This window comes from Cydia strobilella, chromosome 5 (genome assembly GCF_947568885.1).
Source record: "Cydia strobilella chromosome 5, ilCydStro3.1, whole genome shotgun sequence".
NCBI classification, from domain to species: domain Eukaryota; kingdom Metazoa; phylum Arthropoda; class Insecta; order Lepidoptera; family Tortricidae; genus Cydia; species Cydia strobilella.
This window is the reverse complement of record NC_086045.1, coordinates 10,076,668-10,090,400: the sequence shown is the minus strand read 5'-3', so window position 1 is coordinate 10,090,400 and position 13,733 is coordinate 10,076,668. Positions and strand designations below refer to the sequence as shown.

General features: G+C 43.2%; 1 protein-coding gene across 1 annotated transcript in view; it reads right to left on the bottom strand.

Moving 5' to 3' along the window:
• Positions 1-2,353: 2,353 nt before the first annotated feature.
• The window catches only part of LOC134741677 (uncharacterized), a 50,998-nt gene continuing 39,618 nt past the window's right edge, over positions 2,354-13,733 (bottom strand). The window contains exons 7-11 of the mRNA XM_063674548.1: positions 11,291-11,485; positions 10,616-10,792; positions 6,442-6,534; positions 3,871-3,999; positions 2,354-2,526 (exon numbers count right to left, since the gene is read on the bottom strand). Of these exons, the coding sequence (XP_063530618.1) occupies positions 2,374-2,526; positions 3,871-3,999; positions 6,442-6,534; positions 10,616-10,792; positions 11,291-11,485 (747 nt within the window). The 3' untranslated portion in view covers positions 2,354-2,373. The remainder of the gene's footprint in view (positions 2,527-3,870; positions 4,000-6,441; positions 6,535-10,615; positions 10,793-11,290; positions 11,486-13,733) is intronic.

Genomic DNA, 13,733 nt, shown 5'->3' with positions numbered 1-13,733 from the left:
GGTAAGTACATTTGTAATAAACGGTTAATATAAGCGATTATCTTTTTATAGTAACTAGAGTACAAAAATCTGCAAAAAATTCCCCGCAGTCTTAAACACAGAGTATAGCTACACACTATGGTACAGAACTGCAGACACGGCGGTGAAGTACCTTGAAAAATCAGAAACAATAGAGTTAACTAAATTTGTTCTCGGGAACCACGTATTCAAGAAAATACGGTAGGTATTAATAAGTTATTAGTAATGTGTTACCAAAAATATTTTTGCATTTATTACTACTGGCCAGAAGCGGCCTATTAGGGTGGCGAGCGAGCGAGGCGCCTCGCTCCTGCAGGGGGCGCGAGCGCAACAAGCCGGTTCTAGTTATATTTTTGCATTTATTACTACTGGCCAGAAGCGGCCTATTAGGGTGGCGAGCGAGCGAGGCGCCTCGCTCCTGCAGGGGGCGCGAGCGCAACAAGCCGGTTCTAGTTATATTTTTGCATTTATTACTACTGGCCAGAAGCGGCCTATTGCAGGGAGCGCGAGCTCAACAAGTCGGTTCTAGTTATATTTTTGGTATGAAATAGTTTTGACTGATGGTTCCTTCTTCGAGTTCCTTAATTGTGAATAGGGTTTTAAAATAGGTTACTAAAGTGGAGTTTAATAGAAAAGAAAAATGTAAACAAATATGACAGATTATGTTAGCATTTAAATTAACGTATATAACCTAAAAGTGTTACGATGGTCATATATATATAACTCTCTCTCTCTCTTCCAAGCTATATATCCCACATGGTAGTGGGGTCAGCTTTCCGTATCTTTCGCTTCCACATCGCCCTATCCCCGACGTCGTCTTCGGACACTTTGCACCCAATCATATCTTTTAGCACTACGTCTTTCCATTTTGTTTTCGGTTTACCTCTGCCTCTTTTACCGGGGATGGAAAGTTGCAGTGCCAAATTTCCAACGTAGTCTGGTGGTCTCCTCCTTACGTGGCCATACCATCGCAGCCTACTCTCCTGCATTTTGTCGGCGATGTCACGCACGCCTAGGCTGCCTCGCACGTACTCGTTGCGGATTTTGTCGAGCCTGGTAACGCCGCACATCCACCTCAGCATCTTCATTTCGGCAACTTGAATGGTATGCACGTTCTTTTGCGTAACTGCCCAAATCTCGCTGCCATACATCAGTACGAGCCTTATGATGCTTTTATATATCAAACCTTTCAGTTTGACCGGCATTCTTATATATATAACTAGTAATTGATATAAATGAAAGGTTTACCTAAGTATATAAACTGTTGATAAAATCCTGGTTGTTCACAAAAAGTGCGAGATTACGAAGAAATTATGGTAAATTGGTTTGTTTACATTATTCGTCTTTTCTATTGAACTCCACTTTATATGCTCACGTTTTACAAGTACCTACAACTTATGTCTATTTCCCTTACCATTTTATATATGTATTTATCTAACACGGTTTGATAATGACTTGGTATTCGTCGCAGAAGGTACATCTTGCTCCAATAAATACTATAATCTAAAAGTCCTCTATATTTAAATTTTAGGTAGGTGGTGATAAACAATTATACAGCCGGAAGCAAGCTATTTAATGAGGGCTACCGTTTTTGTGCTCACCAGTTGGCGCCACTGTACATGTAGGTCCAGAAAAACAGATCTCAAAATTCTTCTATGTTTATTTTTATAAAACTAATACGTTCTAATATACACAAAGGTATTTTAACGTCTAAATGTGCCATTTTTTCAACCTGTTTGTTTGCATACATATATTTTAGTTGGGACTTTTTTTAAACCACTTACAGTTATTGAGCTATATCTATATCTATTGTTTACAATGATTAATCAAAGATGGACAAAGATTTACCATAATTATGAATAAGGAGTGAAAATTCCCGATAATAAAAAGCTTGAAACCCCCAAAACTTCTATGCATTTGACATTTTGAAAGACCTCCATCTACACTAGCGCCCCTAGCGGCGAAATTAAACGCGGTAGCCCTCATTGGAGAAATTTAAATCAAATACTCTATTAAGAAGTAAATTAAGGTTGGTAGGTACTTGGATAGATCTATTGCTCAAAAATTTTACTAATCAATTTTACAGTACATATTATGGTGCTAGTTTACCGTCCTAGTACATTAATTAGCACTTTACGTGCCTATGTCGAAAATTTAAAGGGCCATATGTAGGTAACTAATGTAAAACGTTGTACGACACATGCGCGAATAGATAATTCGCAACTCCTTTCGGTCGTGTTTTAGTTTATCGCCACATTCTCGTTGCGAATTTCCTACTTTTCGCACTTGTATTGTAATGTACTAAACTAAACTAAACGTAAGATGCTTCAACAAAAACGTTTGTGACATTACATGTTAGGGCATTGCCGGGGCGGGCGGGGGAAGATTGTGCGGGTAGCAGGCAAGCGAAGCGGGCGGCGGCGTAAGGTACGCCACTCGCAGCGTCGACTTCTGACGCTCCACCACGCCCGACGCCAGAGTGTACGCCGCCGTGAAAACCGTTACCGCCTACACCACACCATTTAAACATAAATACTATTAGGTATTATTCACAACGACGGGACTTAATCGCGTAAAATAAGTTTTAAATTTACCTCCGACGTTTCGAGGACGGCGTTGTCCCCGTGGTCTCGGAGAAGACTGGCGAAAACAAATATCGAAAGTTGAAAAATCGAATGTTGTGAGTGTTGTGTGTTGACCCGGTTACATCCCTAGTACGCAAAACGTTCAAGTTAATAAACAAGACCAAGTGCGGGTTGTTCGAAAAACTCGCGCGCCTAGAAGATGTTGATGTCAACTTGAGCCAGTCTTCTCCGAGACCACGGGGAGTCGGGGACAAAGCCGTCCTCGAAACGTCGGAGGTAAATTAAAAACTTATTTTACGCGATTAAGTCCCGTCGTTGTGAATAATAATGAGTAAAAATCGTGAAAGTTTAAATCAGTGTTTTATGAATACTATTACCTATTAATTCCCAATTTTTACATATCTGGATATATGAACGCGGAATCGGCAAAAGCGATAGGAAAAAGCTATATGTCTGCGCAATAAGAGCGAAAAAGCCGTCGACGCGTCGGCAGGCGTCGGCCGATGCGAGCCAAGCCGAACGACGACTTTTTCGTTCTTATTGCGCAGACGTCATCACACCATCAGATTGTCATCTCGCTTTGTGTGGTAGGGCACAGCAACACAGCGGGGGTGTCATTCCAGATCTAGAGCAGAGCCCAACTGAGGAAGTACCTCCACCTTACAGAAAACCGCAGCCAAATAACACTATTCAAATGACACTCATAGTGTTGTGTTCCTGCCAGTAAGGTTGCCAGAGAGCTCAACGAGGCTGCTTAACATCAGGCGGGCCGCAGTGGCGTAGCGTGAACTAATCTAGCCGTGGGCGAAATTGCATCTGCCAGGCCGTTTTCTTACGCTGTGCCCGAAGGGACATCGCGCGAGGCCCCCCTTGGGGCGCGAGGCCATTTCATTTCATTTCTATCGGCTTTTGCCGATTCCGCGTCGATATATCTGGGGAGACCCTAAATCAGAGACCAATTCTTTAAAATAGCCTAAACATTTCGTTTCATACAATACAAATGATAATTTTGTTATAAAAGAGCGAGTACTAATAAATATTACTTTATAAGGCGCATCCTCTGGTCCCATGCTGGAGGCGCACACGACACGATGATTTGATTTTATATAATATTTGGTGAAGTAAGGGACTGGGGACCAGGGGACCACCAATTTGTTTTGAGCCTAAGCCAGCAACATCCATTTTAAGCCGTGTAAAGCTGTCGTGGACATGCTAGGTATCAACGTTTATCTGGAATAGGTACTCCGGGTATTTCAGTTCTGATTACCAAAATCATGATGATGGCGGAGGACAGCGCAGAGAGGGCGCTGGCGTAGTTGCGCAGCTCTACTATCGCGAGCCGGAGGCAGCCCGTCTGCGGCGACGGCAGCTGCGACGCTTCGCACGAAGACTCGCGCTGTATATATCAACCACCATTTTTAACATAAACCGACTTTACATAATTTTTTACAAAGAAAAACCGAGTTCAATGGGGGATGCCGGTGAAAGATTATTGTTGATGGTGCACTTTTAGATTCCATACAATGAAATGAAAAAGACAGCATCTTTTGCCTAATTATGTAGAACAGAAGGTAAAAACCACCCAATCTTTTTAGTAGCATTTCGTTTCTGTGAGGATTGCATTCTAACCTAACCCACTTTTCTAGTAGCATTTCGTTTCTGTAAGGGTCGCAGTTCTAACCTTTTTTTTTTTTTTTTGTTAGGAGGGAAAATGCATTACGCATACCACCCGGGTGCGGGGGGTGACCCGAGTGGTTATGTGGGACTCCCGTCTAGGCTAATGAGGCCCACGGTGTACCCACTAAAAAACCCCCCATATGCCGCCTCGCCGCCCTATTGGTGGGGTTACAGGAACGCTTGCGCTTGTCATCTGCGACCCCACCGGCGGCAGCCGCCCACGAGCGCGGCTCCTTCGCGAATGCCCGAAGGCCCTTCACGCTAGGCGCGCCAGATGGTAAGACGCGCCTTCCTCCTCGGCTTCCATTCTCTATCGTAGCGGACCCCCCCGAGCCCGCCACAAGGAAGCCACGGGCGCCAGGAATTTCCCCGGCGCCCGCCGACAGATCAGGTCTATGGTTCTGCCGCAAAACCACAACTCGGCTGCAGAGGACAGGGAGAACGGCACATCGTAACACCGACACTCCTCTTCCTCTGCAGCCCCACCAACGCCGCTACAGCGGAACGGCCCCGCCAAGTTCGCAGGGGATAGGGAGAGTGGCGCATCGAAATACCATCACTCCTCTTCCCCTGCGATCCCACCTCGGCCGCCGAGGATAGGGAGAACGGCTTACCGCAATACCGACACTCCTCTTCCCCGACGGTCCACCTTCGGCGCATCGCAAGCGGGCTAAACCAGCCCACTTGGAGCGTCCTCCTCGGGCCAGCCCGCGACCCAAACAGGCCAGCCCTGGTTGCCTCTTCGCTTCACCGTGGGTGACCAAGCCACGGTTACTAAGCCCCTCCACCACGACAAGGTGAGCAACCCGCGGGGGGGACTAAGCCCCTCCACCACGACAAGGTGAGCAACCCGCGGGGGGAGATCGCAGTTCTAACCTAACCTAACCCACTTTTCTGATAGCATTTCGTTTCTGTAACCTAGGGTCGCAGTTCTAACCTAACCTAACCCACTCTTCTGATAGCAGTTCGGTTCTGTGAGGATCGCAGTTCAAACCTAACCTAACCCACTTTTCTAGTAGCATTTCCGGGCCCGGGTCCGGGTCTGGGTTCGGATCCGGGTCCTAGACCATGTCCAGATCAGGGTCCGGATCCGGGTCCGAGTCGGGGTCCAGTCCAAGTTTGGGTCCGGGTCCGTAACTAGGGTCCGGGTCCGTAATTTGTTTATTAAAATACTAAAATCATTATATGTATGCCTTTAACATTTGAGGAGTTCCCTCGATTCCTCATGGATCCCATCATCAGAACTTACAGTAATAACGTATACTAATCTATGATCAGAACTGCGTTTTGATAAAAACGGGATTAATCTGTATGTATCTACTTACAATCAAAAAAATAATTTTCGGAGATATGGAGCAACAAACATTTTAAAAAAAAACAACCTAATTGAGTACCTCCTTCCTTTAAAATCTTTAAGTCGGTTAAAATTAGATTGAAATGACGTTCATTATTTATTTACGACCATAGTGCATCTCATAACACTTACAATTAACGAAGATGACATATCGCCAAACATGGAATTAAGTACGTGTCGTTGAGGTGCTCCGTTCTGGTACCTAATCATCACCAGTTCTACGTCCACTTCATCATATGTTACTTTTTGAATACAATTGCTTGATTTGGTGATAAAAATACAAATCAATATGCCTATAAGATTTGAGGAGTTTCTTCTATTCCTCATGGATCCTTTCATCAGAACTAAATTTTGACAAAAATGGGACTAAACTGTAGGTACTGCAAGTATACATACTCGTATAAGTACTACCAATCAAAAGAATAATTTTCCAAATCGGTCGAAAAATGACGGAGTTCTGAGGTACTGAACAATCATTAAAAAAAACATACAATCTAATTGAGGAGGAGGAGGAAGCTCCTTTAGGAATTTTGAAGTCTGTTAGAAAGTAGCAATTTATGTCGGAGATAACCTCGTAGTCGCATCTGCCGATATTTTGTGGCGTTCAAAAATACTAAACTAAAAAACTAGCGCAGATAGAACAATAAATATCACCTATAAAATCAAACACAAATGGATCACAAAATTTGACACTTCACTAATTCTGTAAAGGACATTTCTTGCAATAGGTAACAACTTAGTTGTAACAGATGAAAATAATAATTTTCCAACAGTCCTTAAATGAGAATTTTAGCCGTTCAAAGTTACCTTAAAATTGCTTAAGCGTCCGCAGCAGGACGGCGGCAAAGCAAGACGGTGCTTGTACCAATCGGAGTGGTCCTGCACGCCGCAGCATCGCAGCTGAAAAAAAAACACATAACATTATTATAACGATATTTGCATCAAGCCTTGGAAGTTGAATTTTCGCACCTTTCGGAACAGTCGTGAGTCAGAAGCATCAACTAAGGCCGATGAATAAAGTTGCTAAAACTATGAATGTTATTTATCAGAATGTTAGAGGACTCAACACTAAGCTCAACTTCTTTAGGAATAATTTGCTTTCTTTGGAATGTGATATCGTGGCAGTAACGGAGACATTTCTAACTGATGCTATCAACGACTCCGAGCTCGTATGGCATGAATGGAGTGTGGTACGTCGAGACCGTGCAACTGGATCGCGGGGAGGCGGAGTGATGTTCCTGGCGCGCCCTGGGCTCGAAATACAGCGACGTCAGGATCTTGAAACTCCGTTGGGAGAGGACCTCTGGATATCACTTAAGCTCGAAAATGTTGTTTATTTTTTATGTGTTGTGTATATACCTCCTAGGGTTTCTGACGAAGTATATATGAATTGGTTTATAGCTGTGGAACAAATGATAAACAATTTGAAAGGTGTAGTGCTTGTATTTGGTGATCTGAATCTAAATCCAATGTATTCGTCTCATAGTATTTTATGTTATTATTCATATTTCTTAAGCGTGTGTGGTTTGCAAGAGATGAATGAAGTGAAGAATGCATTTGATGGAAAGTTGGACGTGGTGCTGGTGTCCGAGCGCGTTGATGGAGTCAGTGTGCTTGAGATAGATGGGGGAGGACTTGTCCCTAAACGTGACGCATATCATCCGCCGTTAGACATCTCGCTCCCATTAGTTACCACGTTGAAACCTGTCTCGGAGCGAATCGATCCTGGTAACGTTGACACACGACAGGACTGGAATTTTCAGAAAGCTAATTATGACCTCTTGTATGAACTTTGCTCCAAATTGAGCTGGAAGGAAGTTCTCTATTCTGATGATGTTGACGTAGCGGTTGACAAGTTTTATAAAATTATATATAGCGTATTTGATGCATCTGTACCAAAGAAAATTCGCTCAACGCGGACCACGAGACGTTATCCAGTCTGGTTCACAGCGGATTTAATTGCTGACATAAAAACAAAAGCTCGTATTCACCGGGACTGGAAAGCTACTAAAGATGTGGCTCTTTACAGGCAATTTGCCCATCTCAGGACGAACTTAAAAAAGCGGATTTCCTTAGCGTATGCTCGTCATATTGATCGCATTCAAAGCATGCTTAAATGTAATCCACGTTTATTCTGGCAGCACATAGATAGCCTTAAGTCGATGGGAGGGTTTGCGTCCAAGGTAACCCTAGAAGGGAAACAATTCGTCGGAGTGGAAGCAGCGGAGGCCTTCTCCAGATTCTTTTCCAGTGTCTTTTCGCCTAACGTTCCTCGCCTTGATTTAACTACTCTACAGAGTAGTACCCAAAAAAGTTCTGCACAATACGTTAACATAAATAACATATCTATGCAGGATGTAGTGACTGGTATTAAACATCTAAAGGATAATAGCTCAATAGGGCCCGACAACTTACCGGCTTATGTTGTCAAGGGATGTATGGATTTCTTTAAAGTTCCTACACATCACTTGTTTAATTTGGCTCTTTCTACTGGCAGGTATCCAAATCAGTGGAAAACAACGCGGGTAAGACCCATTCCAAAATCTAAGGACACTGCCAGTGTCGACAACTACAGGCCTATAGCCGTGCTGTCTACACTAGCAAAATTGTACGAGTCGATACTTCACAGGCTGATAACAGGGCAAATAAAACCGTTCTTGTGTGACTCGCAGCATCGCTTTAGAGCGAAGCGCTCCGTAAACACCAATCTGATGACCCTGACTGAGACTATATCTGAGCATCTTGATAAAGGCGTCCAGGTGGACGTACTTTATTTTGACTTCAAGAAAGCTTTCGATCGCGTGGATAACGATGTACTTTTACACAAGCTGAATGGTTTAGGCTTTTCGCCTAAGTTGCTCGCTCTATTTGCGAGTTATCTACGCGATCGACAGCAGTACGTTCGTCATGGATGCTTTGTTTCAGCTCCTTATCACACGAGATCTGGTGTCAGTCAGGGTTCCATACTCGGCCCTCTTTTGTTCGGGTTGATGGTCAACGATCTGGAGACAGTAGTCAAAAACGCTAAGTGCTAGCTATATGCTGACGACCTGAAGTTGATTTATGGTGTAAAAAATAGTGTAGACTGTATTTCTCTGCAGGATGATATTAATTCTGTGATGCGGTGGAGCGTTGAAAATAAGCTCCTCTTTAATGTAGCCAAATGCTGTGTATGCTCATTCAGCCGAGCTGCAGAACCTCTGCTTGCGCAGTATACGCTCGGACCTGATGTGATTGACAGAGTCTCTTCTGTGAAAGATCTTGGGGTGGTGTTTGACTCGCGTCTTACGTTCCACGATCATATACGAGCGCTAGCCGATAGTTGTTTCAAAAGACTAGGCTTCGTGATCCGCAACGTCAAGGACTTCCGGGATGTTGAGGCCATTAAGCTTGTCTTTAACGCATTGGTGAGAAGCAAGTTGGAGACCTCGTCAATTGTGTGGAACCCGTATGAGTCGACTTACGCCTTACTTCTAGAGAAGATTCAAAAGGCTTTTCTTAGATTTTTGTATAAGAAAATATATGGGTTTTACCCATTTTTATATCCAACCAAGTTTTTGCTCGGAACACTCGGTTACAACTCTCTAGAAGTAAGGCGTAACTGCAACTTGCTTGCTTCCGTTTGTTGCATGCTGCGTGGCGAATCAGACTGCCCTGATCTTGTGAGTCGCGTACTTAGACTGCAGCACGTACCGGATATCCCTAGGATTAATCTGAGACCGCGGGTGCGCCCACTGTTGGCGGTGCCGGCGGCGCGCACTGTGTCACGCAGAAATTCGCCGCTCCCTCGAGCACTGACATTACTCAATGCGCTCCTCACGTCAGCACCTGATTGTGATTTGTTTGCATGGAGATGGACGACTGTGTACCGTGAATGTCTGAAGTATTGTGAGACGATCGATGATAGGCCTTCCACAGTCGGTGTATAATACTATGTTATGTGAGGTGTTATTTCTGTTTCTTCCTGTGTATTTTGTATCTTGTACCTACTTTTGTACTATATTTTTCTGGAAATGAAATTTTCTGTTAGGTTCAGTTTCTCGGCGCATTGGTGTTTGCTGTAATGCCGTTTAACCAGAATTGTATTAAATTAAATTAAATTAAATAACACGACTTATTGCACACCGCAGGGGCGTGCGGATCAGCATCCAATGTAAAGACCGCCTAACCCTAACCTAACGGATTAGTTTCTAACATGGAATCGAGAAATATATAAGTAGAGTCTGCCTGTTACTAATTTATGATCAATATTAAATAAATGAATATCCCATCAAAAACATTACATATACCTATAGTAATCTTTAATAGAAAAAAACCGACTCCTCAAAACAGTTTGAAATGCCATATAAATTATTGGCTGGTATTTAATTGATCACCAGATATAGTATAATTAATCCATTTCGTCACGTTTTTCTAGTAGCATTTCGTTTCTATAAGGGTCGCAATTCTAACCTAACCTAACCCACTTTTCTAATAGCAGTTCGTTTATGATGGTCGGCGAGTGAGTGAGTGTCGATGACAAAATTAAGGAACTTTGACGTGCAATAATTCGTAAACTACAAGTTCAAATTGAATGTTATTGGGAATATATTTTAATCATATTATGCCCTATATATCACTGAAAATTGAGGGTTCTAGCTTTATCCAGCACAAAATTACAGATCCTTGAAAATGGCCTGAATGACTTCGAGGAAAGCATGATACGGCCGTGCCTCTTTGTTTTGCTCGACATGGCGGGGACACGACCGTACCCCCAGATGAAGAGTCGTTACATCAGATAACCGATGGTCGCTGATTGCTCAATGCAGAAGGCATGAGAACGAACGCAGCACGTAACTTAACTTAGTATTGTTCCTTACTCATTGTCAGCATGGCCTATAAGCCTAGGCCAAGACAAACACACGCTCGATGCTGATGCTGATGCCTACTGCCATGGGTAGGTACAGTCGGCGTCAGTGTCGAGCGTGGAGTTAGTGCCTACCTCCAGCTGCATAGCGGCGAAGGCGGTCCGCATGGCGGAGTCGACAACCTGGGTGCTCATGGCGCGGTGCATGCTGGCGTTGAGCGCGGCGGGCTCACGCAGCGCGCGCGCCAACCCGCCTAGCGAGCACTGTCCCACCGTCAGCATCAGCATCGCCATCATTGCCACGCACAGCAGCTATACACATAGTATTTCATATATTTTCTAGTATAATCGACACTATTATGTTAGTTAAGGGACCGATGTACTCGTATCTCTTTTTCGGCACGTTCGTTTTACGGTATTTTTTAAAGGAACTAAGTATCTTCCTGTTGACTATATGCGAAGTTGGTCGTGGCGGAAATACAATCGACGCCAACGTACGACGTGGTGAAAATGTGAACTTTTGTGGGACGGCGTTTTCATACTATTTAGCAGCTGCCAAATGTCACATAAGCAATATACTGTACCACACCCATTAAGGCAGCGCCCCAGTCATGCACGGAGCGAATACAATAAATCTTAACGAATGCTGTAACGGTGACACCGACAGACAGCTTGGTGCAATTGGATGGATCGCTATAAAAATAATAAAGATCTTTTAAAAATTTAAACACCCGGTTTGGAATACAGTCTTAAGTAAATTCAGCATAAGTGCATGTTGGGTACAAGAGTAATTTAATTTACAAAATTTACCGTAGCGAATAGCGGTTGCGACCTCGGGTGATAAGGCACTAGCGTGGCCAGCCAGCAGACCGGCAGGCACAGCAGCGCGCCCGCCACGAACGCCACGGTCGACGCCAGCTCCACGGTCAGGTCCGAGGTCCAGAAGTAGTACGACATGCGTAGCAGGCTCCACGCCGTCGAGCCGCCCAGGATCGCTCCACCGCTCTAAAACCGCCTTCATTTTAGTCTTCGTTAGGTACGTTAAAATTGAATTATGTGTCTTATTTTAATACTGTGACCATATTTTTAAATCGTTGTATTTTTAATTTGTACAAAATAGAGGCACTTAATTAGATGTTAATAGAGCCGAGTAATCGAGCTTCCAACGCAATCGTAGATCGTAGGTACCTACTCTATACCGCCAAGCTAAAATTACATCGGCGAGACGGTTTACCAGGTGTCTATATGCTAAAAAATCTGCCGCGACACTTGGGATGCACGGCTATGTAAACCTGTACATCTCTTCTAAATGTAGAATACTTTACAAACCTTTGCTGTGTTTACCTTCTGCGTATTTTATGGCGAAATGCCAAAGCTATAAAAACTTATGGTACTTACACTCATTTATATCAATACATATATGTTTATACAAAAATATTTTAACCTTTTGCAACATTTTATACATTTTACATAGGTACTAACCAGGAGCAGACCCGCACACATAAATAAAACTATACCACTATTTCTCATATTGATAATAATTTAAGGAAGCATTAACTAAAGAGCTTTATAAATTACGTTTTGTCACTATGTTAATTTTCAAATCGACATTTAAACCAATTTTGACGCAACTTTGTTTTTTTCGTACCGAGTCATTTACATGATTGTATGATCACAAAAAGGTTCCCTATTGGTGAGATCTCATATGAGATCTGTGAAAATAAACAAATAAAGAGAATTGCTTACAACAATCTTCTCGTGCCTATCATCACAATCAATAGAATGACGATAGTGTCAAAATGGTTTCCACAGCAATTGTAATGGGTAAAATTTTGGAGTTTATTAATATATTTTTAATAATTTATTAACTTCTTTGTATACAGATACTTCATACAAAGTCCTGGTGTATCTAAATATCTAACAGAAACGAAACTACATACCAGCTCACACCTGAATATCGTGGTATACCTATAGAACCGGGGTAAGTAAGTTAAGCGGGTTAAGTACAAGCGCCACTAGATAAGTCCTGCAATACAGCTTTATTCAATAATTACCACCCAACACAGCATATACACTGATACATTCGTACTTATATATGTCGCAGGAAAATTGTAAAAAGTCCGCATTTTGTAAAAAGCCTTATAACATAAACAGCGCCGTTTGCAATTAGTTATGTATTTTACCACGCGTGGTGCTGCTCATTAAAACTGAAAAACGCTGGGGTGTCCATCAAATCTGGAGTTCGTCGGACTTATTAGGGGCGCGTGGGGTGGGGGAGGTTTTTGGATCTGGGTGGCTCCGGCGCTGCGGAAGAGCAGCCCTTCCGCCCTCGCGTGACGAAGCAAGGTCATTACACTCGCCTACTCGTTCCCGCGCTCCGTCATAGCGGGCGAGGGCTGCTCTCCCTCCGCGTCTCCGATATCGTAATTGCTCTCTAGGGGTAGGACAGACAAGACCACGTGGATAGTGGGATGCTCTGATTCGGTTTTGGGTGACCTTGTGATTTTGGTGGCCGTGATGGTGATGTGGTATAAAAGTTAATATAAATTGATAAAACAGCAAACCATGGTCACCCTCAGACAACCATCACTTTTACGTTGAAACTATTGAGCGCACAAACATTCGGCAATTTGCAAACGTGAAAACGTTTGTAAAATCCGTCTGTAAACGGCGGATTCTTACAATTTGACTGCGACATAGTATATAAACCGATCATTAAAAATTTGCTTCTATTTTTCTTCTGGAAGATCGGAGCAAGCCTGATGGTTCCACGTAGCTAACAACTTCCTGTCGACGGTAGCAAACTCCTAGCTGTTCCTTAATGACTGGCAAAGACCGAAGGCACAGGGCGCACCAGGACTGTACGGAGGATGTTCAATCAGTTTTACTCTAACATCTTGTAAAACACTCACAGTTTCACGCGACCTAAACGCAGGAGCGTGATGAAAATATGTACCAAACTACCGAGTCTTGACTTTGGACGGAGCTCTGAGTTTTTGGATCACCTTAGGCAAACTCTCTTTTGTGTACCAATAGCCCGTAACTGTACGCTGACCACAAAATTACTCGATCTAAAATTCCTCGTCTTGTGATAAATACAGCAATCATCTTCTTTATTACCTTGATGAGATTTACGAAGTTGAATTTCAGTACCTGGGCAAATTTTTTTAACAAGCAAATTTTGTTCTTAATTTTGGAGGGCACGTCAATGTGACGATATTATTGACGTAGTTCCACTTTTATACTACCTATA